The 23,714-nt window shown below is 44.9% G+C and overlaps 2 protein-coding genes across 8 annotated transcripts in view; both read right to left on the reverse strand.

Moving 5' to 3' along the window:
* The window catches only part of CABIN1 (calcineurin binding protein 1), a 162,349-nt gene extending 158,518 nt beyond the window's left edge, over nucleotides 1–3,831 (reverse strand). For 4 of the 7 annotated variants that reach the window (XM_044275522.1, XM_044275526.1, XM_044275523.1 and 1 more), the window contains exon 1: nucleotides 3,717–3,831. The gene's annotated coding sequence lies outside the window, so the exon portion shown is untranslated. The remainder of the gene's footprint in view (nucleotides 1–3,716) is intronic. The other 3 variants (XM_044275527.1, XM_044275524.1, XM_044275521.1) reach the window with 1 other exon arrangement.
* A 4,408-nt stretch (nucleotides 3,832–8,239) lies between these two features.
* Nucleotides 8,240–21,045, reverse strand: LOC122934274 (D-dopachrome decarboxylase-B-like). Its single transcript, XM_044289625.1, has 3 exons — nucleotides 20,872–21,045; nucleotides 9,247–9,422; nucleotides 8,240–8,483 (listed from the first exon to the last, which is right to left on the reverse strand). The coding sequence occupies exons 1-3, from the start codon at nucleotides 21,019–21,021 to the stop codon at nucleotides 8,411–8,413; spliced, it is 399 nt and encodes a 132-aa protein (XP_044145560.1). The 5' UTR covers nucleotides 21,022–21,045; the 3' UTR covers nucleotides 8,240–8,410.
* Between the last annotated feature and the right edge of the window lie 2,669 nt (nucleotides 21,046–23,714).

The raw sequence follows: 23,714 nt of genomic DNA on the forward strand, positions 1-23,714 counted from the left end.
TGCCACTCCCTGTAATCACGGCACTCATTGAGCATTGTCCGGGAAACACGGTCCATGTGTCGGCCGCATCTCCAGCAGCGACTGCGGCTTCCTTGAGCTGAACTGAATGCATCATAGCGCTTTATGACGTAGTCAGTTCCTATCAGATTGCTGATCTATTATTACTGTACTCACATTAGACCTGTGATCAGATACATGGGAGATACTACCGATATGCGGACCGGTAATGTGAATCAGTCCTAAAGGGATTATATGAATGCAAGCAATCAGAGAAGACATCTGCTTCCGGACATTTCCCAAGGCTCATCAGGTAATCTCTCCTGCAATTACCTGATTCAGCGCAGAAAAATAACACCACCAGCTAATTGGTAGCGATGAGCGAACTTGTGGTTTGAAGCTCGGCGTACAAGGTTCGGGTTATCGAAGAATTCAGTTATGGGTCCACTGCAGCGGACTATAAGTTATGGTCCGTGGTAGCGGAATCCATTATAGAATTCTTAGATAACCCGAACCTTGTACGCCAAGCTTCAAACCACAAGTTCGATCAACGCTACCAATTAGTAATTAGACAGCCCGCTATTATGTGGCAGCGCAGTCAGTGGCCCTGCAGAACAAATGCCTGCCATACACAACAAGTGTAGATGAGAGAGAAAGAGAATCATCCGAGATAGACCGATAGAGAAGTAGGTAGATGATAGGCAGGTAGACAATACCAGAGAGATAGGAGATAGACAGATTGATGGAAAGACAGACAGATATAAGACAGCTAGCTAAGATAATAGATGGACAGAGACAGACAGGTAGACAATAGACAGATGGATAATAGTTGGATAAATTAATGGACGGACAGACAGACAAGTAGATAGACAATAGAGAGATGACCGGACAGAGAGATATGTAGGTAGATGATAGACGGATATAAGATGGCCAGTGACAATAGACAGATGACCGGACAGAGAGATATGTAGATAGACGGATATAAGATGGCCAGTGACAATAGACAGATGACAGGACAGAGAGATATGTAGGTAGATGATAGACGGATATAAGATGGCCAGTGACAATAGACAGATGACAGGACAGAGAGATATGTAGGCAGATGATAGACGGATATAAGATGGCCAGTGACAATAGAGAGATGACAGGACAGAGAGATATGTAGATAGACGGATATAAGATGGACAGTGACAATAGAGAGATGACAGGACAGAGAGATATGTAGGCAGATGATAGACGGATATAAGATGGCCAGTGACAATAGAGAGATGACAGGACAGAGAGATATGTAGATAGACGGATATAAGATGGACAGTGACAATAGAGAGATGACCGGACAGAGAGATATGTAGGCAGATGATAGACGGATATAAGATGGCCAGTGACAATAGACAGATGACAGGACAGAGAGATATGTAGGCAGATGATAGACGGATATAAGATGGACAGTGACAATAGAGAGATGACCGGACAGAGAGATATGTAGGCAGGGCCGGCCTTTGGGGTGTGCGGGCTGTGCGGCCGCACAGGGCGCCATAGCAACAGGGGCGCTGGGCGGCCGACAGCTCGCAATGTATATGCGGCAGGCGAGGCTGCACTTGTGTTCTACCTCGGGGCGCCCCCTCCATCTCCCCCTCCCCTGTCTGACCTGATTCCTCCTCCCCTGTGTCTGACCTGCCTGCTGCCCCCGCCGCTGCCAATAAGAAGAGAGACGGGAGGAGGAGGGGAGGGGCTGTGGCCACTGTGCCACCAACGTTTCTTATAAAGTTATACAAATACAGGAGGCGGGTGCCGGAATCAAATAGCCGGCACCCGACCTCTGTGACAGGGAGCTGCGATCAGCGGCAGTTGAGTTAACCCTTCAGGTGCGGTACCTGAGGGGTTAACTGCCGCTGATCGCAGCTCCCTGTCACAGAGGTCGGGTGCCGGCTATTTGATTCCGGCACCCGCCTCCTGTATTTGTATAACTTTATAAGAAACGTTGGTGGCACTAGTGCGCCCCCCTCCCCCCCCAACATCCCAGTATAAGAAACGTTGGTGGCACAGTGCACCCCCCCCAACACCCCAGTATAAGAAACGTTGGTGGCACAGTGGGAAGTGCCAATGAGGGTTAAAAAATAATTTAAAAAATTAACTCACCTCCTCCAGTTGATCGCGTAGCTGCCGGTCTCCTGTTCTTTCTTCAGGACCTGTGGTGACGTCACTGAGCTCATCACATGGTCCATTACCATGGTGATGGATCATGTGATGGATCATGTGATGAGAACAGTGATGTCACCACAGGTCCTTTGACAGGTCATGAAGAAAGAACAGGAAACGATCAATTGGAGGAGGTGAGTTAATTATTTTTTTATTTTTTAACCCTCATTGGCACTGCCCACTGCACCACCAATGTTTATTATATGGGGGTGTTGGGGGGGCCCACTGCGCCACCAATGTTTATTATACTGGGGTGTTGGGGGGGTGCACTGCGCCACCAATGTTTATCATACTGGGGTGTTGGGGGGGCGCACTGCGCCACCAATGTTTATCATACTGGGGTGTTGGGGGGGCGCACTGCGCCACCAATGTTTGTTATATTGGGGGGGCCCACTGCGCCACCAATGTTTATTATACTGGGGTATTGGGGGGGGCGCACTATGGGCCAGTGCACAGGTGCGGTGATCGGATGGATGTTCTCAGCTGGACACCGGCCGACACTGCGCATGCGCTGGGAGCCTCACCAGCGGTTAGGGTAGGGAAAAAGCACTGGCCCGTACGTAATTTTTCCCTTCCCTAACCGCTGGCGAGGCTCCCGGTGCATGCGCAGTGTCGGCCGGTGTCCAGCTGAGAACATCCATCCGATCACTGCGCCTGCACACTGGCCCATAGTTTTTCCCTACCCTAACCGCCGGCGAGGCTCCCGGCGCATGTGCACTCTGCTGTGAAATTTCCCTAACCTGTCATTGTGCGCCTGCACGGCGCTGCACACCTCCTCACGTCATGTCCGGTGCGACCGGAAGTGACGAAGGTAGGGAAATCTCACGAAGTAGGGAAGTATAACATTACACCGGCCTTTGGGGTGTGTGCGGGCTGGTAACTACTTGGTTGGATAGTCAGCCAGCCTATGCCATGATGCCAGCAACAAGCAGTGTTTTTTTTTTTTTTGGGGGGGGGGGGGGGGCGCGCGCCACAAGGTTAGCTCGCACAGGGCGCCTGAACACCTAAGGCCGGCCCTGTATGTAGGCAGATGATAGACGGATATAAGATGGCCAGTGACAATAGAGAGATGACAGGACAGAGAGATATGTAGATAGACGGATATAAGATGGACAGTGACAATAGAGAGATGACCGGACAGAGAGATATGTAGGCAGATGATAGACGGATATAAGATGGCCAGTGACAATAGACAGATGACAGGACAGAGAGATATTAGATAGATAGGTAGGTAGATTGTAGTCAGACATACGAGCTAGCTAGCTAATAGACAGACAGGTAGGTAGACCGACCAGGTGTGACGCCACAACACAGGAGATACATTGCTGCTGCTGCTGTATGACGCCAGCTCTCAATAAAGCCATGTCCTTCAACAAGTGAAATGAATGAGGGCGCTCCGGCTGGGAGCACCTCCCCCTCTCCCGGTGCACCTGGCTGCCCCCGGCTTCCGTAGCACTCACAGCTGTATCTTCTCCTCAAGAATAAAGAATTATTTACCGGGATGAAACCGTACAGCTCACCTGTGGTCACCACGGCAACCGCCTCCTGCATTCATCCGTGCAGGACCATTTGCACCCAGCAGTATCGCGGCGACCTGTAGGCTAAGGCTCCCAGACACAACGTGACCAATCACAGCCTTCCTTTTTTGCAAGCCAACCAAATCGTGAGGCGCAAAGGACGTCAAAATCCTTCGCCCGGAAATACCTATACTGTGAAAGCGACGGAAGCAACATCGCCCTCTAGAGGAAGTCTCCGCAAATAGCAGTTGTGTGGCTTCCAGTAGAGGGCGCTAGAAGCCTGCCGGGATGCATTGTTCCTGGAACGGTCCAGGCCACGCACAGGGAAGTTGCACATGGGGTTCCTGCTGTTTTGTCAGATGTGCATGAAAGCCTATGGAGAATTACATGGCAGCATAATTCTCCCAGTCAGTACGATTACAGCCATACCACATTTTCATAGTTTATCTTGTGTTTTAATACTTTGAAAAACTGAAAAAATGTCACCTTTATCTTTATATTTGCGTCTACGGTGTTGTATGAGGGCTCCGTTTTTACTGGACCATCTCTAGGTTTTATTAATACCACTTTGGAGCATGTATGACTTTTTGATTACTTTTACCGTTACACCATTCACTGTGCAAGAAAAATACTATTCTTTTTTAATAGTTTGGGCATTTTCGGACCCAGCGCTAGTAATGACATTTCATTTCTTTGTTGTTAGTTTTATTGGTTAAATGGGGAAGGGGAAGATTAGTTGGATTTTGTATGCGTTTTGTTGTAAAAGCTTTCTTTACTTTTAGACCCTCCATGGGGACTAACGTGATCATTGTCATTGCCGTCAGTGGGAAAATCACTGTGCAAAAACGTTACTATGGCCTCTTTCACACGAGCGTATTTGTAAGCTGTATATGGCCTGGATTCTATGTACTGGAACCTCTGCTAATGATAATGAATAGGGCTATTCACATGGCGAATAATTTCCGTCAGTATGCGAAATCTGCAGCATGTCAGAGTTTTGTGCGTATTTGTTTCCAAATACGCACATTATTGTCTATGGCTGTGCATCAAAAATGAAGGAAGGTATACGCATGTAAATGCGGATGAATTACTGATGACAGTCTGGATGGTATATTATCTGGAATCCATGTGAATTCCGGAGGAGGAATACGCACAGATTTCCATACTCTTTTGTGAATACGGCTTATGGCAGGCCTCGGAGCCTTCAGAAGGCCCTACACTGCCATAAGAACCAAACGACTCCCACATTCTCGGTCACCAGGAGCGCTGCACTCCAGGTAAATAGTCGCTGCAATGCCATGGTCACAAATGGGACCCTGCCACCGGGTGTCTGCTGTGCAAAAAAGCAGGCACCCACCTGATATCCGCCACCGGTAAGGGGTTAGGCTACTTTCACACTTGCGGCAGAGGAATCCAGCAGGCTGTTACCTTCGCCGGAACTGCATTTTAAGACTGATCAGGATACTTATCCGTCTTAAAAATGCATTGCAGGAACGGATCCGATTGTCATATGGACCAACGGATCAGTTTTTATTTTTTTCTATTTTATTTTTTCACATTTTTACCAGTCTGCGCATGCACTGACCGTAAGGACAGATCCAGCATTCCGATATTTTGAATGCCAGGTCCGGCACTAATACATTCCTATATTCAGGCAAGTCTTCAGTTTTTTTTGTCCGGAGATAAAACCGTAGCATGCTGCGGTTTTATCTTTTGCCTGATCAGTCAAAACGACTGAACTGAAGACATCCTGATGCAAACTGAACGGATTACTCTCCATTCAGAATGCATGGGGTTAAAACTGATCAGTTATTTTCCGGTATAGAGCCCCTAGGACGGAACTCTATGCCGGAAAAGAAAAATGCTAGTGTGAAAGTACCCTAAAATGCAGAGCAAACCAGGCTTTTTTTTTTTCACTTTTGCATTTTTTTGGGTCAATGGATTTTTTTTTTTATCACAGCATTCTCTGGATGTGTGGCCTTTTTCCCTCTTTGCCATTGGAAAAGGGTGAAATCCGCAGCCAAGACCGCAAACGTATTTGACATGCTGCGGGTTTGGAAATCCGAAATATAGGACAATTTCCACACAGAAAAAATCCTCAAAGTGTAGATAAGATTTGCTGCTACCGTACTACGCCGCGGTTTTTCCGCACGGGAACCCGTGTGGTAAACCGTGGGTATTCCACAACGTGTGCAGGTGGCCTTAGGGTGTATTTGCAGATGGCAGTGGCATAGCAGCATTAAAACCGCTTAAAGGGCTTGTCCAGGTTCAGAGCTGAACCTGGACATACCCTTATTTTCACCCCGGCAGCCCCCCCCGAGCCTCTCATGCTCCGATGCGCTCCAGTGCCCTGCGCTAAACCGCGCAGGGCACGGGCTCTTGTGTTTTCAATAACACACTGCCGGGCGGTAACTTCCGCCCAGCAGTGTGTTCGGTTACGTCACCGGCTCTGAGGGGCGGGCTTTAGCTCTGCCCTAGCCGTTTTACTGGCTAGGGCAGAGCCAAATCCCGCCCATCAGTGCTGGTGACGTCACCGGGGTTCCTGTCAGCCCCATAGAGAGCCCGGTACGTCACCGGAACTCAGAAAAATGCCTTTGCCCTGTGCAATTTAGCGCAGGGCAAAGGAGAGCATCGGAGCATGAACTGCTCCGATGCTCATGTGAGGGGGGCTGCCTGGGTGAAAATGGAGGGTTGTCCAGGTTCAGCTCTGAACCTGGACAACCCCTTTAATTTGCCACACTTTTTGTATAGCAAATTGCAGTAAAAACTGGATCTATTTTTAACCACACCTCAGCTGCTACGTGTGAATACACACATGAGAAAATAACCAACTATCTAAGTTTGAATCAGAAAAACCCTGGGCGTTACGGCTGTAATACAGATGCTACAGCGCAGTTGTGTGGAGCGGGTTTCACACAGTTTTAGGCCTCATGCACACTACCGTAGTTCTGGTCCGCATCCGAGCTGCAGTTTTTGCGGCTCGGGTGCAGACCCATTTACTTCAATGGGGCCGCAAAAGATGCGGACAGCACTCTGAGTGCTGTCCGCATCTTTTGCGGCCCCATTGAAGTAAATGCTATGTTCCGCGGCCCCGCAAAAAACCCCCCTAAAAAACCATGTCCTATTCTTGCCCGCGCTTTGCGGACAAGAATAGGCAGTTATATTAAAGGCTGTCCGTACCATTCCGCAAATTGCGGAACGGACACCATCCGTGTTTTACAGATCCGCGATTTGCGGACAGCAAAACACACCACAGCCGTGTGCATGAGGCCTTACATGCAGTGTTTGCATTTTTTACTCATTAAAGGGATATCCAAATTACAGAAAGCAGCACATCTTCACTTTCTGATGAGTAGGGGGTCCTACTGCTGGGACCACCATCAATCCTAAGAATAATGTGTATACCAAAGAAATGTATACTGCAGACATGCCGTATACCAAATGTACATCCTTTTGGCAGGTTTATGTCTGGATCCTGTGAACATCGTTGTCATGTTGGTTAGCTTAAAGGCTATGTAGAGGAGTATATTTGGGATTCATGTGATACAGACACTGAATACATATCGGGCTAACGTATGCCACCAATATCTGGTGTGGGTCCAACCTCTAGGACCTGCTCTTATCCCCAGAACGGGCCCCCAAAGTGGAGGAGAGTGCACCACGCATGCACAGCATGACAACCATTCACTACGATGGGAACGTGCTCAGCTATTTTCAGAAGTTCCATTGTGGTGAATGTAAGTGCAGCAAGCATGCACGGCCACCTCTCCATTTACCGCTATGAGACTGCCGGAAATAGCTGAGCCAGCACTCAGATATTTTTGAAAAAAAAACACATACATCTGTGAATGGAGGGTGGCCGTGCTTCCGGAGTGCACGGGGGGCCTCTGTTCTGGAGAAAGCACCTTTTAAGTGTCTGCATGCTGCAACATATGCTGTATATTGAAAACGATCCCCTATTCATCAGAAATTGCAGGACATCCTTAACAAATTTGATGCAACGCCCAATTATGCCCCAGTTTTGAAGCATGGTGACGAATACACTGCAGCATGGCACAATGTGCGGTACGCAAAACACGGATGGCGTCCGCTCCGTAATTTGCGGAACGGCACAGACAGCCATTGATATAACTGCCTATTTTTGTCCGCAAAACGGACAGGTTATATTTTTTTGGCGGACCACGGAACGGAGCAACTGATGCGGACAGCACACAGTGCTGTCCGGATCTTTTGCGGCTCCATTGAAGTGAATAGGTCCGCATCCAAGCAGCAAATACTGCGGTTCGGATGCAGACCAAAACAACGGCCGTGTGCATGAGGCCTTATACTCTTTTTGAAACCACTCATGGCTTTGGCTTCAAAAGCCGACTATGGACACCCAGCGTTATAACCCAACTGTATAAACTGCAGGGGAAAAAAGTAACTGTTTCGTTACTTTTCATTTCCTGGCACCTAATTAATAAATGTTCTCATAGAATCCCCTCCACAAAATATATTCATGAATATAGATATCTGGACAGAGCAGATAGACCATACTTTATTCTTTATTATACAGCTACTAATTCCTTCCAACATCCAGTATTAGAAAGTGATGAGTGATTGCATAACGTTGAAGTCATAGATGTTATGTTGGAACGATGAAACAAGAGGCAGGAATGGGTTCTAGGAGATGGTCCCACTGTGGACTGATGAAGGCATCACAAAAAGGTCATAACTGTTCCATGTTTTCCTATCTGCCAAGGCTCCAGAGGGTGAAAGCGTAGTAAAATCCTTTAGAAAAAGAACATTAAGAATTTTAAAATAGTATTATATGTAATCATTATAATAGTATCAGTTCCAGCATCAACACTTATTGCATTATACATAGATTGGCAGATAGTCATTTGGCTGCCAAGCATTTGCCCTGATGCCCCCATGCACATGCATGCTTGGCTCGTTCTGAAGGCAGAGAGTGGAGTAAGCTGCCTACAGCTCTATCAGCGGCGTATCTTTCCTGAGGACAACAGGGTTGTGCATATGGAATCCACCAGCCCAGTCACTTACAGCCTGACATCAGGGGAAGGTCGGGGGCATCCTGATACACATTTCACGGTCCGCAGCTGTATGTATGGCCAACTTTGGGCCAAGGCTGCATGGCGATTTTGGTCAAACACAGCATAAAGATGCCAGTGTAGCATTGGGACATCACATCTAATGATTGTCAATCTGGTCGACACATAATGCAACCATGGCACAACTCTCCAAAAACCCATACCTACTGATTTTTATTTTGTCACAGGTCATATAGGCTTCATATGTATGGCATACTCTCCCCGTGCTACTTTTTTATCCTGCCAGAGTCAAATCTGACAGACAAGCCTATATTATGAAATCTGAGGCATACATGCTCGTATACCCCGCTGCCCAATTTCCAAACTGGAGCCATAATATGGCATTATGCATGAGACGTATGGGGTACAATCTCCCAAGAATATATTCTTGAACATTGATCCATATCCAGCAGTTTCTTTTTCTCTCCTGTATGTGCCGTTACCTGTCTTGTGCCAAGTTTAGTTCTTGTGTTAGAAACTCAAAAAACTTAGCACTGTGCTCCTTGTTCTGCTCGGCCGTGCCCACAACTCCGATGGAAGAGATTATCAGTTGAGCGCATGGGGCTGATGAGCCTCCTATCACCATTGACAAGCCACTCCTCACAGTTGCATTGACTCGCTGTGGAGACAAATTAAAGCAGGTCATTTCATAGAACACAGCGTTTATGTTACAGTTGTTGTTAAAGGGTCACTGAGCTTTCCCCAAAAAAAATAATAATATCCTAGCAACATATCAGAGGTTTTTATTGGTGGGGGTCTAATCCTGAGACCTTCGCCGCACCCTAGAGAAGAGCTCACATATCATGCTTTCTCTCCTCGCTGCAGGAGATGGAATCAAGGTGGGCTCATAGTCATCTATTAGGCCAGCCCTCTCCTGTGAGGAGAGAGAGCGCACTATGTAAGTGTATCTCTCCCCCTATTCTTTCTAGCAATCAATGGGGGTCTCAGTGCTTGACCTCCACCGATCAAAACCTTTAATATGTTGCTACAACATATCAAAGTTTTTGGAAAGCTCAGTGATCCTTTACTTTAAAAGCCTCCCTCCAGTTCAAGAAAAAAAATAAAAATTAACGGAGTGGGAAGTGAACAGAACACTTACCTGGTACCCTCCTTTTCATCTTTTAGTGCAGATCCTCTAATTTTGGGCCATCCACCCCTTTTCAGACTATCCAATGCAGACTATGCAAGTCCTGCTCTTGGATTGGCCAGCACTGTTCACATGAGCAGTGCTGGCCAATGCAAGAGCAGCAGGAAGTGTCTTGGGCTATACAATGCATAGTACGCATCAGGTCGTCTGACCAGCAGTGAGGCCATCTTGAATAGCAGACGAGGAGCCTGGGAATTGAGGGAGCACCAGGGAAGTTGTCCGTTTGTTCCCTGTTAATGTGATTTTTTTTCTTGAACCAGTGGGTCACTTTAAAGGGTTTGTCCAGGATATAAAAATAATAATTCAAAAACAGGGAATGTTGTTAGAATAACTGGTCCCACTGGTCTGGGTGTGACCGCACCCTTCCATTGAAAAGGGTGAAATCCACACAAAAGATCCGCAAACGTAATTGACATGCTGTAGATTTCTAAATCCGCACGGCAGGTCAATTTGTGCACAGAAAAAAAGAAGCAAAAAGTGTAGATGACATTTGTTAGATCATGCACATTAATGATACCGTATAACACTGCGGTTTGTCTGCACAAAAATCTGTATCTTGTGCAGGTAGCTTTATACAAAAGGTTTTCATGCTCTCCCTTGACAGGATCCAGTCATGTTTTAGTATTACATTTCTAGCTGTCACACACATAGACTTGTGTGGGCCGATACAGTGAGGAATGATCAGGAGCAAATGTTCAGAGGAACCCCATTCTCAATTATTGCCTTATCACTGCTGTATAGGGATGAGTAATCACTAATACGATCATTCATCCCTCATACAGTTTGCTTGTCAGCCACATTTTCCTGTTTACACAAGGCAATGTGCTGCCAACATATGATGATACTGTATGCTGCACAAGAGACTGAACCAGACATGAGTCAATTATAGGGAACGAGCATTCGCACAAATGTTCGTTCCTGATAATTGGACTGATTACCTGACTGTGTAAATGCTTCCCAAGGCCACTTTCACACAATTAAGGCTCATGCACACAAACATATTTTTTGTCACTTTAATGGGGCAGCAAAAGATGCAGACGGCACACAGTGTGCTGTCCACCTCCGTATGTCCGTTCCGTGGCACCCACAAAAATGTAGAACATGTCCCATGCTTGTTCGCATTACGGACAAGGATAGGACCGATTTATTATGGCCCGGATTTTGTGTTCTGCAAAATATGGAATGCACACGGCCGGTATCTGTGTTTTGTGGATCCGCAATTTGCGGATAAGCCTTTAGTATTTGGTCAGCATTTTGGATCAATATTTGAAAGCCAGAACCCAGGGAAACAAAATACACAAAGAAAAATTATAATGGAAAGATTTGCAAGTTTTGGAACCACTCCTTGCATTGGTTTACCAATGCCAATTATAAAAACAAACCAAATACTGTCATGTTAAGGTGGCCTAAGGGTACAGCCAAACATAGCAGGTCCACCATGGGGTTTCCACTAATTTTCTAGTACAGTGGTCCCTCAAGTTACAATATTAATTGGTTCCAGGACAACCATTGTATGTTGAAACCATTGTAAGTTGAGTAATCAGTTCCAAAGCCCCAAAATAAGAGAAAATTCAGATTTAAGAAAAATAAGCAGATAACTAAAACAAGTCCTTACATACAGTTCAGACCAAAAGTTTGGACACACCTTCTCATTCAAAGAGTTTTCTTTATTTTCATGACTGAAAATTGTAGATTCACACTAAAGGCATCAAAACTATGAATTAACACATGTGGAATTATATACATAACAAAAAAGTGTGAAACAACTGAAAATGTCATATTCTAGGTTCTTCAAAGTAGCCACCTTTTGCTTTGATTACTGCTTTGCACACTCTTGGCATTCTCTTGATGAGCTTCAAGAGGTAGTCACCTGAAATGGTTTTCACTTCACAGGTGTGCCCTGTCAGGTTTAATAAGTGGGATTTCTTGCCTTATAAATGGGGTTGGGACCATCAGTTGTGTTGTGGAGAAGTCAGGTGGATACACAGCTGATAGTCCTACTGAATAGACTGTTAGAATTTGTATTATGGCAAGAAAAAAGCAGCTAAGTAAAGAAAAACGAGTGGCCATCATTACTTTAAGAAATGGTCAGTCAGTCCGAAAAATTGGGAAAACTTTGAAAGTGTCCCCAAGTGCAGTCACAAAAACCATCAAGCGATACAAAAAAAATGTCTCACATGCGGACCGCCCCAGGAAAGGAAGACCAAGAGTCACCTCTGCTGCGGAGGATAAGTTCATCCGAGTCACCAGCCTCAGAAATCGCAGGTTAACAGCAGCTCAGATTAGAGACCAGGTAAATTCCACACAGAGTTCTAGCAGCAGACACATCTCTAGAACAACTGTTAAGAGCAGACTGTGTGAATCAGGCCGTCATGGTAGAATATCTGCTAGGAAACCACTGCTAAGGACAGGCAACAAGCAGAAGAGACTTGTTTGGGCTAAAGAACACAAGGAATGGACATTAGACCAGTGGAAATCTGTGCTTTGGTCTGATGAGTCTAAATTTGAGATCTTTGGTTCCAACCACCGTGTCTTTGTGCGACGCAGAAAAGGTGAATAGATGGACTCTACATGCCTGGTTCCCACCGTGAAACATGGAGGAGGAGGTGTGATGGTGTGGGGGTGCTTTGCTGGTGACACTGTTGGGGATTTATTCAAAGTTGAAGGCATACTAAACCAGCATGGCTACCACAGTATCTTGCAGCGGCATGCTATTCCATCCGGTTTGCGTTTAGTTGGACCATCATTTATTTTTCAACAGGACAATGACCCCAAACACACCTCCAGGCTGTGTAAGGGCTATTTGACCAAGAAGGAGAGTGATGGGGTGCTGCGCCAGATGACCTGGCCTCCACAGTCACCGGACCTGAACCCAATCAAGATGGTTTGGGGTGAGCTGGACCGCAGAGTGAAGGCAAAAGGGCCAACAAGTGCTAAGCATCTCTGGGAACTCCTTCAAGACTGTTGGAAGACCATTTCAGGTGACTACCTCTTGAAGCTCATCAAGAGAATGCCAAGAGTGTGCAAAGCAGTAATCAAAGCAAAAGGAGGCTACTTTGAAGAACCTAGAATATGACATATTTTCAGTTGTTTCACACTTTTTTGTTATGTATATAATTCCACATGTGTTAATTCATAGTTTTGATGCCTTCAGTGTGAATCTACAATTTTCATAGTCATGAAAATAAAGAAAACTCTTTGAATGAGAAGGTGTGTCCAAACTTTTGGTCTGTACTGTACACTACTCAAAAGTTAGGGATGTTTGGGTTTCGTGTGTAATTTATGGAAAGCATAAAATGTTCCCGCTACAGTGATGTTATATCATGAAAGTAAGGCAAATGCAAGGCAAGTAGAAGCATGCAATGATTATTTCCTCAATTTACTGAAACAAAAGCCAACAACAGTGGTGGGTATACCCTCACAAAAAATGTCAATGTCTCAATAACTTGAGCATCAATTACAGCTTGACGTCTCATGCAGTTCATAAGTCGACTTATTGTCTGGTGAGGCATGGCATCCCACTCATCTTAAAGAGTGGCCCTCAGACCATTGAGGTTCTGGGGTACACAGTTTTGAGCCTCTACACTGTGACTGAGCTGATCCCATAGGGTTTCAGTGGGATTTAGGTCTGGAGAAAGTGCAGGCCATTCCATTTTAGGTCCCCCAGTCTCCAGGAGCCTTTCTCTAATGATGCTACCTTGATGAGCTGGCGCATTGTCGTCCATGAAGATGAAATTAGGCCTGTGTTGCTCATGCAGAGGCACAATGACTGGATTAATGTTGTTATTCAAGTAGTATGGGCTTGTCATGGTACCATTCACAAAGTGTAGGGCAGTTCTGTATTGGCTAGACACACCTGCCCACATTGTAACACCACCACCACCACCAAAGGCTCATCTGTCATTACCAACATCGTTGGCGGCCATCATTTCTGCTTAGCGTGAATTGACTTTTATCAATGAACAGCGCTGAGGCCCACTGGTCCCTCTTCCAGCGTAGATGCTCTGTAGCCCATGCAAGACTGTGCCTGGTGGTATGATCAGGTACCCTTGCAGGTCATCTAGCACGCAGACCATGCTTATGTAAATGGTTTTGAATGGTCTGACATGACACTTGGGTGCCTCTCACCTCCCTTAAATGAGCCTGGAGATGTGTGGCATTCATCGTCTGGTTTCGCAGGTCATTGTTCACAATGAAGCTGTCATCAGTGTGGGATGAGGCGAAAGGACGTCCACTTCTAAGGCCCCTTTCACACGGGCGAGTTTTCCGTGCGGGTGCGATCCGTGCGGCGAACGTATGGCACCCGCACTAAATCCTGACCCATTCATTTCTATGGGGCTGTGCACATGAGCGATGTTTTTAACGCATCACTTGTGCGTTCAGTTGAAATCGCAGCATGCTCTATATTTTCCGATTTTGACGTGACGCAGGCCCCATAGAAGTGAATGGGGTGTGTGAAAATCGGATGGCATCCGCAAGCAAGTACGGATGCCGTGCGATTTGCACGCATGGTTGCTAGGAGACCATCGGGATGGAGACCCGATCATTATTATTTTCCCTTATAACATGGTTATAAGGGAAAATAATAGCATTCTGAATACAGAATGCATAGTAAACCAGCGCTAGAGGGGTTAAAAAAAATAAAAAATAATTTAACTCACCTTAGTCCACTTGCTCGCGAAGCCGGCATCTCCTTGTGTCTCCGCTGCTGATGAACAGGACCTGGGGTGAGCTACTCCATTAAATAGAGCTTAAGGACCTTCGATGACGTCACTCCGGTCATCACATGATCTTTTACCATGGTGAATCACCATGGTAAAAGATCATGTGACGTACCATGTGATGACCGGAGTGACGTCATCGAAGGTCCTTAACCTGTATTTAATGGAGCAGCTCATCCCAGGTCCTGTTCATCAGCAGCGGAGACACAAGGAGATGCCGGCTTCGCGAGCAAGTGGACTAAGGTGAGTTAAATTATTTTTTATTTTTTTTAACCCCTCTAGCGCTGGTTTACTATGCGTTCTGTATTCAGAATGCTATTATTTTCCCTTATAACCATGTTATAAGGGAAAATAATACAATCTTCAGAATATCAATCCCAAGCTTCATAGAAGTTCGGGTTTGGGTACCAAACATGCGCGATTTTTCTCACGCGAGTGCAACGCATGACAATGTTTTGCACTTGCGCAGAAAAAAATCGCGCATTTTCCCGCAACGCACCCGGCTCTTATCCGGGCAAAAAAACTCACGCCCGTGTGAAAGAGGCCTAAGCCTTCCTGTTACTCTTCCAGTCTCTCTGTATCTCTGCTGCTACCTGCTGATGACACTCTGTTGCACTGGAAGCTCGGTGGCCACGTCTGTCTGAGAACATCCTGCTTGAAGCCTTGCAATGGCGAGATACTGTTGATCAATTTTTAGGAGTTGTCTTGGTCTCATGATATCAAAATATGAACAGCATGATGAGAAGGACTGTATAAATACCAATTATAATTGAACCAGGACATTTTTTGGGCGATTCACGGATCAAACACCTGTTGTGAATTTTGCCGTTAAGCGACTTGTTAGAGAACAGCACGTTGTACGAAAAGGACTGACATTGAACAGTTGGACATGTGCATTCAAAAGTTTAGAGAAGGTCACATTAACCACTTCAACCCCGCTAGCTGAAACCCCCTTAATGACCAGGCCACTTTTTACACTTCTGCACTACACTACTTTCACCGTTTATTGCTCGGTCATGCAACTTACCACCCAAATGAATTTTACCTCCTTTTCTTCTCACTAATAGAGCTTTCATTTGGTGGTATTTCATTGCTGCTGACATTTTTACTTTTTTTGTTATTAATCGAAATTTAACGATTTTTTTGCCAAAAAATGACATTTTTCACTTTCAGTTGTAAAATTTTGCAAAAAAAACGACATCCATATATAAATTTGTTTGGGTAAAAAAAAATGGTTTGGGTAAAAGTTATAGCGTTTACAAACTATGGTACAAAAATGTGAATTTCCACTTTTTGAAACAGCTTTGACTTTCTGAGCACCTGTCATGTTTCCTGAGGTTCTACAATGCCCAGACAGTACGAACACCCCACAAATGACCCCATTTCGGAAAGTAGACACCCTAAGGTATTCACTGATGGGCATAGTGAGTTCATAGAACTTTTTATTTTTTGTCACAAGTTAGCGGAAAATGATGAATTATTTTTATTTATTTTTTTCCTTACAAAGTCTCATATTCCACTAACTTGTGACAAAAAAAAAAAAAATCTAGGAACTCGCCATGCCCCTCACGGAATACCCTGAGGTGTCTTCTTTCCAAAATGGGGTCACTTGTGGGGTAGTTATACTGCCCTGGCATTTTAGGGGCCCATATGCGTGAGAAGTAGTTTGCAATCAAAATCTGTAAAAAATGACCGGTGAAATCCGAAAGGTGCTCTTTGGAATGTGTGCCCCTTTGCCCACCTAGGCTGCAAAAAAGTGTCACACATCTGGTATCGCCGTACCCAGGAGAAGTTGGGGAATGTGTTTTGGGGTGTCATTTTACATATACCCATGCTGGGTGAGATAAATATCTTGGTCAAATGCCAACTTTGTATAAAAAAAAAAAGGGAAATGTTGTCTTTTGCAAAGATATTTCTCTCACCCAGCATGGGTATATGTAAAATGACACCCCAAAACACATTCCCCCAACTGATGCATATATGCGTGACTCTGCGCAGGTCTGCCGCCTCCGGAACGCGAATCTGCGTTAGGCGGTTAAGTTGACCTGTAAAGGTTAGAGTGCATTTTAGGTTCATCCGGAAACTCCACCCACAAGCCAAATATTCCTAACTTTTTGTGAATAGCTGCTCAATAGCAACTAATACAACTATTTTACTAGAGAAGTGGCCTTGATTGGTTGGATCTGAGTCTGAGGTATTGTATGTTGAGTTTCAATTTACAATGGGTCAGAAAAGACCATTGTATGTTGAAAATATTGTATCCCGAGGCCACTGTATCTTGAGGGATCACTGTATTGATGCACAGATTAACATAAGATGAAAGTAGATTGAGAAACCTCAGTGGTTGATACCTTTTAATGGATAAATGAAAAAATGATGACAAAATTGCAAGCTTTCAGGGCTACTTGGGCCTCTTTATCAGGCATCAAGACAGTGTCTGAAGATTCACATATTTATACACCAAAGTGCATAGGACTAATGAGGTAGATGAGACAAGTGATGTAAAGCAGATCAATGTGAGTGGAGGAGGAAACAAACTGTTGTAGTAATTTGTTGGAGCAATTATACATGAGGATTAGGGTACTTTCACACTAGCGTTTTTGTTTTCCGGTATTGAGTTCCGTCACAGGGGCTCAATAACGCATCAGTTTTAGGGTCTATTCACACATCCGTGTGTGTTTTGCGGATCTGCAAAACACGGACAGATGCAATGTGCGTTCCGCATTTTGCGGACCGCACATTGCCGGCACTAAGAGAATATGCCTATTTTTGTCCGCTATTGTGGACAAGAATAGGACATGTTCGATTTTTTTCAGGATCAGAATTGCAGACCCGGAAGTGCGGGTCCGCAATTCCAGATTGGGGCTGCACGTCGTGCGGCCCTATAGAAATGGATGGGTCCGCAATTCCGTTCCGCAAAATGCGGAATGGAATTGCGGATGTGTGAATGGAGCCTTATCCTAATGCATTCTGAATGGAGAGCATTCCGTTCAGTATGCATCAGTGCAGTCCCTTTTACGTTTTTTGGACTGAGAAAATACCGCAGCATGCTGCAGTTTTATCTCCGGCCAAAGATATAGTGAACACTTGTTGGAATGCCGGATCCGGCATTAATTTACATTGAAGTGTATTAGTGCCGGATCCGGCATTAAGTGTTCCGGCCAAACTGATCCGACTTTTCGGTCTGCTCATGCTCAGACCTTTAAAAAATGCAAAAAATAAATAAAATTTTTTTATACCGGATCCGTTTTTCCAGATTACACCGGAGAGACGGATTCGGTATTGCAATGCATTTGTCAGACAGATCCGGATCCATCTGACAAATGCCATCAGTTTGCGTCCAGATTGCCGGATCCGGCAGGCAGTTCCGGCGACGGAACTGCCTGCCGGAATCCTCTGCCGCAAGTGTGAAAGTATCCTTATAGATAAGTGTGAAAGTTTTATTGTCCTCTAATTGATGTTGTGTCCATGAATGCTATGAATCCAGGAGATCTGAGAGCCACCTTCCTTAAGACATGTAGACGGATATAAATCCATGCGACACATTCATTTCTGATATACACACACACACGGAAAGAGCAGGATCTATGTCTCCGGCAGCCCGTCAGCAGCTTCCCCCTTCTCCTCCAGGCTAGCTGACATCACTGCCAACTGAAGGGGAAGGGCCAATTTAACTCTTAGTATCCTAGGCTCGGTAGTACCTCCCCCCTCCCATTTGGGATGATAACTGAGGGAGTTAAAATACACACGTCATGTGAAGTTATGTGCGGACATGCAAAAGTGCAGAAAAATGCCACAGTAAGCCAAGGGTACTTTCACACTTGCGACAAGGGAATCCGGCAGGCAGTTCTGTCACCGGAAATGCCTGCAGAATCCGTCAAAACGTAGCAAACTGATGGCATTTGTCAGACTGATCAGGATCCTGATCCGTATGACAAATGCATTGAAATGCTGGATCAGTCTCTCCGGTGTCATCCAGAAAAACATATTCGGCATATATATATTTTTTTCATATTTTATGCAGTCTGAGCATGCGCGGATCCGTTTTGCGGGAACACTCAGGGCCGGATCCCATTTCAATGGGAAAAAATGGCAGAATTTTGGACGGAGATAAAACCGCAGCATGCGGCTTGCTCTCCATTCAGAATGCATTAGGATAAAACTGATCAGTTTTTTTCCGTTATTGAGCCCCTAGGACGTAACTCAATGACGGAAAAGAAAAACGCTAGTGTGAAAGTACCCTAAGTGTGAAAGCAACCTAAAACAAATATGTTGCAATTAAAAAGGTATTTCGACTCGACGATATCAATGTCACCTAAGTCCATGACATTTTTGAGCACCGTCCATTTAATGATAACTTGTTTTGCTGGTTCCTAACTCCATTTCAAGCAACACTGAACTATGTCCCAATTGTTCAAAAATTACAGGTATTTGGGGTTTTTTTGTCCCGATTTTCATAGTTGCAGCAAAACAATGTTTTTGTAAAAATTGCTCCACGCCTTTTGCAGTGATTGCATAAATTATGGCAAAAAAGTGACATAACCTAATTTCTTACTGATAAGACCCCTGTGAAAGTGCATAAATACGAAATGCCACCTAACAAGTCTGTTGTCAGCTATAGTTGTAGTTGGATATGTGGGGTGTGCCTGTATTAAAGGGTTGACTAATTTGTAAAAATATCTCCCAATGCCCCATAATATATTTTTTTGGGTGTCATCTGTATGTCATATCATACCTTACCCCCATGGTGCAGCTGAAGGTCCCAAGGCCCTCACCCGTGGGCTATAAAAGGTCCTATGATTCTCACCCACTGTGTCCATAGAGGATTAGATGGTGACGGAGACCCACAACACTGCTTTCTGTGCTGTCCCTGGGCCGATCCTCTTTTCTGAATTTGCAGAACAGTAAATGAACATTTCAGTGCAAGCGCAAAAGAGGGTCAGTTGGGGGAAGTACATCACCATCGCCCTGTGTGCACAATGCCTGAGGATTTGCTGCACAGTGGGGGTAAGTTATGATTTGACTTAGGGTGGGTTCACATCACGTTTTTCCCATCCTTTCAACGTATACAAAAAACGTATGCGTTGAAGGGATGCCTCAGACTGATGCCGTACATAGAGTTCCATTGTAAAAAAAAAAAAAAAAGGATACTTTATTTTTTACTGGTCTGGGCAGGATACAAAACCATGGTGTGCTGCATTTTTGTATCTTTTTTTTTTGGTAAAGATTACGTCAAATGGATGCATAAAACGTGATGTGAATCCACCCTTACAGATGTACCGTAAGTCAAACATAACAATAGATAATAGTGTGTTTTTTAGAAACCGGCAAACCCCTTTAATAAATCTTGCCAATTTGTACGTTTTTCTTGGAGTGATCCTTTAGAACACCTCCGTTTTAGAAATAAGGTCTAAAGTCCTGTGCGCACAACTTTTGTCTCCGCTCCAAAATAATCTTCTGAGTGTAAACCTGATGCCATTATAGTCTATGGCAGGTATGCTCAACCTGCGGCCCTCCAGCTGTTGCAAAACTACAACTCCCAGCATCCCCGAACAGTCTACAGCTATCAGCCTACAGCAGGGCATTGTGGGAGTTGTAGTTTTACAACAGCTGGAGGACCGCAGGTTGAGCATGCCTGGTCTATGGGGTCCTTAGGCTCCGTTATGGGTCGAATCCGTCCTTTCCATTCTCCTGCTCCTATAACGGAACAGAACGGAAAGGCTGAACGCTGATGTGAACTCAGCCTAAGGCCCCCTGCACCCTGTTGCCAAATTGCAGACCACATTTGCAGATCCGCAATACAATGGAGTACTTCCGTGGGGTTTTGTCCCGTACTTCAAGTGAATGGGTCCGCGATCTGCTGTGGCTGCCCCACGGACTGTGTTCGTGCATTGCGGGGGCGCACACGTTCGTGTGCAGGGGGCCTAAGAGTGATTTCACCCATAGCTTTTTGAAAAAAAAGCCATATCTTTTGATAACGTTTTTTGAGCGAAAGCCAGGATTTGACTCAGCAGGAAGGAGTAGTAGATGTCCTTACGTAATATTTCTCATTCCTTCTGAATTCGCTTCTGGCTTTGGCTCTAAAAATTGCAGCTTTAAAAAAATCTGTGTGAAACCGTCCCAAATTAGTGTTTTTCAGTCCCAAGTACACAACGCCTAGTGAGAAGGGTTAAGTCTGCACTTCCAAGCCTTTTACTCACTTCCTTAGGTTTGCCGAGAATTGTCGCAGCAGCTGCACAAAGCTTTTCAGCAAAGTCTTCTGGTAAATGGGGAAGGTTGGTATCTAAATCCAAGAAAGGCATGATGAGGTTCAGATGCACACAGCAAGACGACCGCAGCTGGTTTTGCATGCAGCAAAGGACAGAGAGGAAGCTCCTGATTGGTTCATTCCTGATACGCCTCTCAGCTACTGCATGCTTCCTCTTAAAGATACAGGCACACATAGAAAAGAAAGCCTGGGCTGATGCATAGAGTATATACCAGTTGACTTGTCTTTCTGTTTTGTTTTTGAAGAGCCGCAAGGATCAATAATCTCCTTTTGGGTAAATGTGGAAAATGATCATGACGGCAAGAAGTTATTTACACATTTACTAATTTGGCACATCTTATTTTAGACATAGTAACATAGTACATAAGGCTGAAAAAAAGACATTTGTCCATCCAGTTCAACCTGTTATCCCGCAACTTGATCCAAAGGAAGGAAAAATACCCTGTGAGGTAGAAGCCAATTTTCCCCACTTTAGGGCGAAAAAAAATGTCTTCCCGACTCCAATCAGGCAATCGGAATAACTCCCTGGATCAACGACCCCTCTCTTGTAGCTATAGCCTGTAATATTATTACACTCCAGAAATACATCCAGGCCCCTCTTGAATTCCTTTATTGTACTCACCATCACCACCTCCTCAGGCAGAGAGTTCCATAGTCTCACTGCTCTAAGGGCTCATTGAGACGGCTGTATGTTTTGTTCCGAACCCGTTCCGCATTTTTGCGGAATGGGTGCGGACCCATTAATTTTATATAGGACCGCAAAATATGCGGACAGCATCCATTGTTCCGTTCCGCAGCAATGCAAAAAATAGAGAACATGTCCTATAAATGGGTCAAGATTCAGTGCGGGTGCTACGCGTTCACTTCATGCATCGCACCAGCGCAGAAAACTCACTTGTGTGAAAGAGGCCTTACAGTTTCTCAACCCGGTTCTGGAATTGCATCCGTAAGTTTATTTTTGATAATATGGGAATGATATATTTTTATAAAATTGTTGTTTAAATGTGTATCCCAAATTTAAAGCAGAAAAGATAGCGATCCTGCAGAAACCAAGCGAGTATGAGAAGTGTGCTGTTGTGTAATATGCACACATGCAGAACATTTACAGTGTTGCATCCAGATGTCTGCCACAAACCGCTAAGCGACAGTATTTAGTTGGCTTGATGAACTATCAGAACACAGTATTTTTGATACAGCGGGCTGATCCCTAGCACGAACAATCCTCAAGTTTGGCCATTGTCAAAATTGAAAATGTTTATTTTAAAAATGTAATTGTTTTCAATTCCATAGGACTATAGACAACTTAGGCTACTTTCACACTCGCGTTTGGTGCGGATCCGTCTTGTATCTGCACAGACGGATCCGCACCAATAATGTAAACGCTTGTATCCGTTCATAACGGATCCGTTTGCATTATTCATTTTAAAAAAAAGGATCCGTCTTGACTTACATTGACTTATTTGGCTCCGCATAGTCAGACGGTCACCAAAACGCTGCAAGCTGCGTTTTAGTGACCTTCTAAAAAACGCAACGGAAACCAAGCGCAGACAAATTTATGCCTTCTAAACGGATCCTTATCCATTCAGAATGCATTGGGGCTTAACTGATCCATTTTGGGCCGCTTTTGAGAGCCCTGAAACGGATCTCACAAGCGGACCCAGAAACGCCAGCGTTCAGATAATACAACCGCCTGGATCCGTTCTGAACAGATCCGTTTGTATTATCTATAACAAAGCCAAGACGAATCCATCTTGAACACCATTTAAAGTCAATGGAGAACGGATCAGTTTTCTATTATGCCATATTGTGTCAGTGAATACGGATCAGTCCCCATTGACTTACATTGTGTGTCAGAACGGATCCGTTTGGCTCCGTTTCATCAGACGTTTTGGTGTCCGCCTCCAGAGCGGAATGGAGACTGAACGCAGGCAAACTGATGCATTCTGAGCGGATCCTTTTCCATTCAGAATGCTAGAGAATGCAAACTGATCAGTTTTGGACCGCATGTGAGAGCCCTGAACGGATCTCACAAATGGAAAGCCAAAACGCCAGTGTGATAGTAGATTTACTAGATGAACCAGAGGGATAGACCGAGAGCCAATGTGTAGCAGAAAATCCACTGGGACAGGAAAGCCTACGGGCAAGAATGTCACCAGGACCATCACCATTGCCAATTTGCCACCACATCTACCTTCAACTCTACCAATACCATCAACACCACCTATTCTAACAACACCTCAAGCAGAGGAACAAGGAGGTGCACTTCCTAGCTGGCCACCAAGAAGACATTCCCAGCCTCATCCTGTTTTGGGTCAAACAACTCGAGAGATGATTGATTCGCATATTCTCAAGTATTTGAACCGAAACAGGATTGAGTGCCGGGAGGACAATATGGTGTGTGAGCTGGCATCATTTTTGTAAATATTTCATCCTGATCACCAAAACTTATATGCGTCAAGTTTGCACGCAGTTATCAACATTTTTGCATCACCCCTGACCCTTTGAAAGACATCGCTTTTTAGAGTTTGAGCGACAGCGGCTTAATGAACCACAAACTTCTTCCACTGCAGCTTGTCTGGCTGAATCGAGGTATCAGCCACCTACATCTAGGTCGACCGAACCTGAGTTTACAGAGGGCTCCACCATGTTTACTTACCCAATGGGTAGTTATTCCAGAGAGTTAATGGATTTGTGATTAAAGGCAATTTGTTTAAAAAAATATACTGTCTGGTGTTTTCTTCCTGAATTTAAAGTAATCTTTTACAAAAATAATAT

Source organism: Bufo gargarizans, chromosome 1 (genome assembly GCF_014858855.1).
Source record: "Bufo gargarizans isolate SCDJY-AF-19 chromosome 1, ASM1485885v1, whole genome shotgun sequence".
In the NCBI taxonomy this organism is placed as follows: domain Eukaryota; kingdom Metazoa; phylum Chordata; class Amphibia; order Anura; family Bufonidae; genus Bufo; species Bufo gargarizans.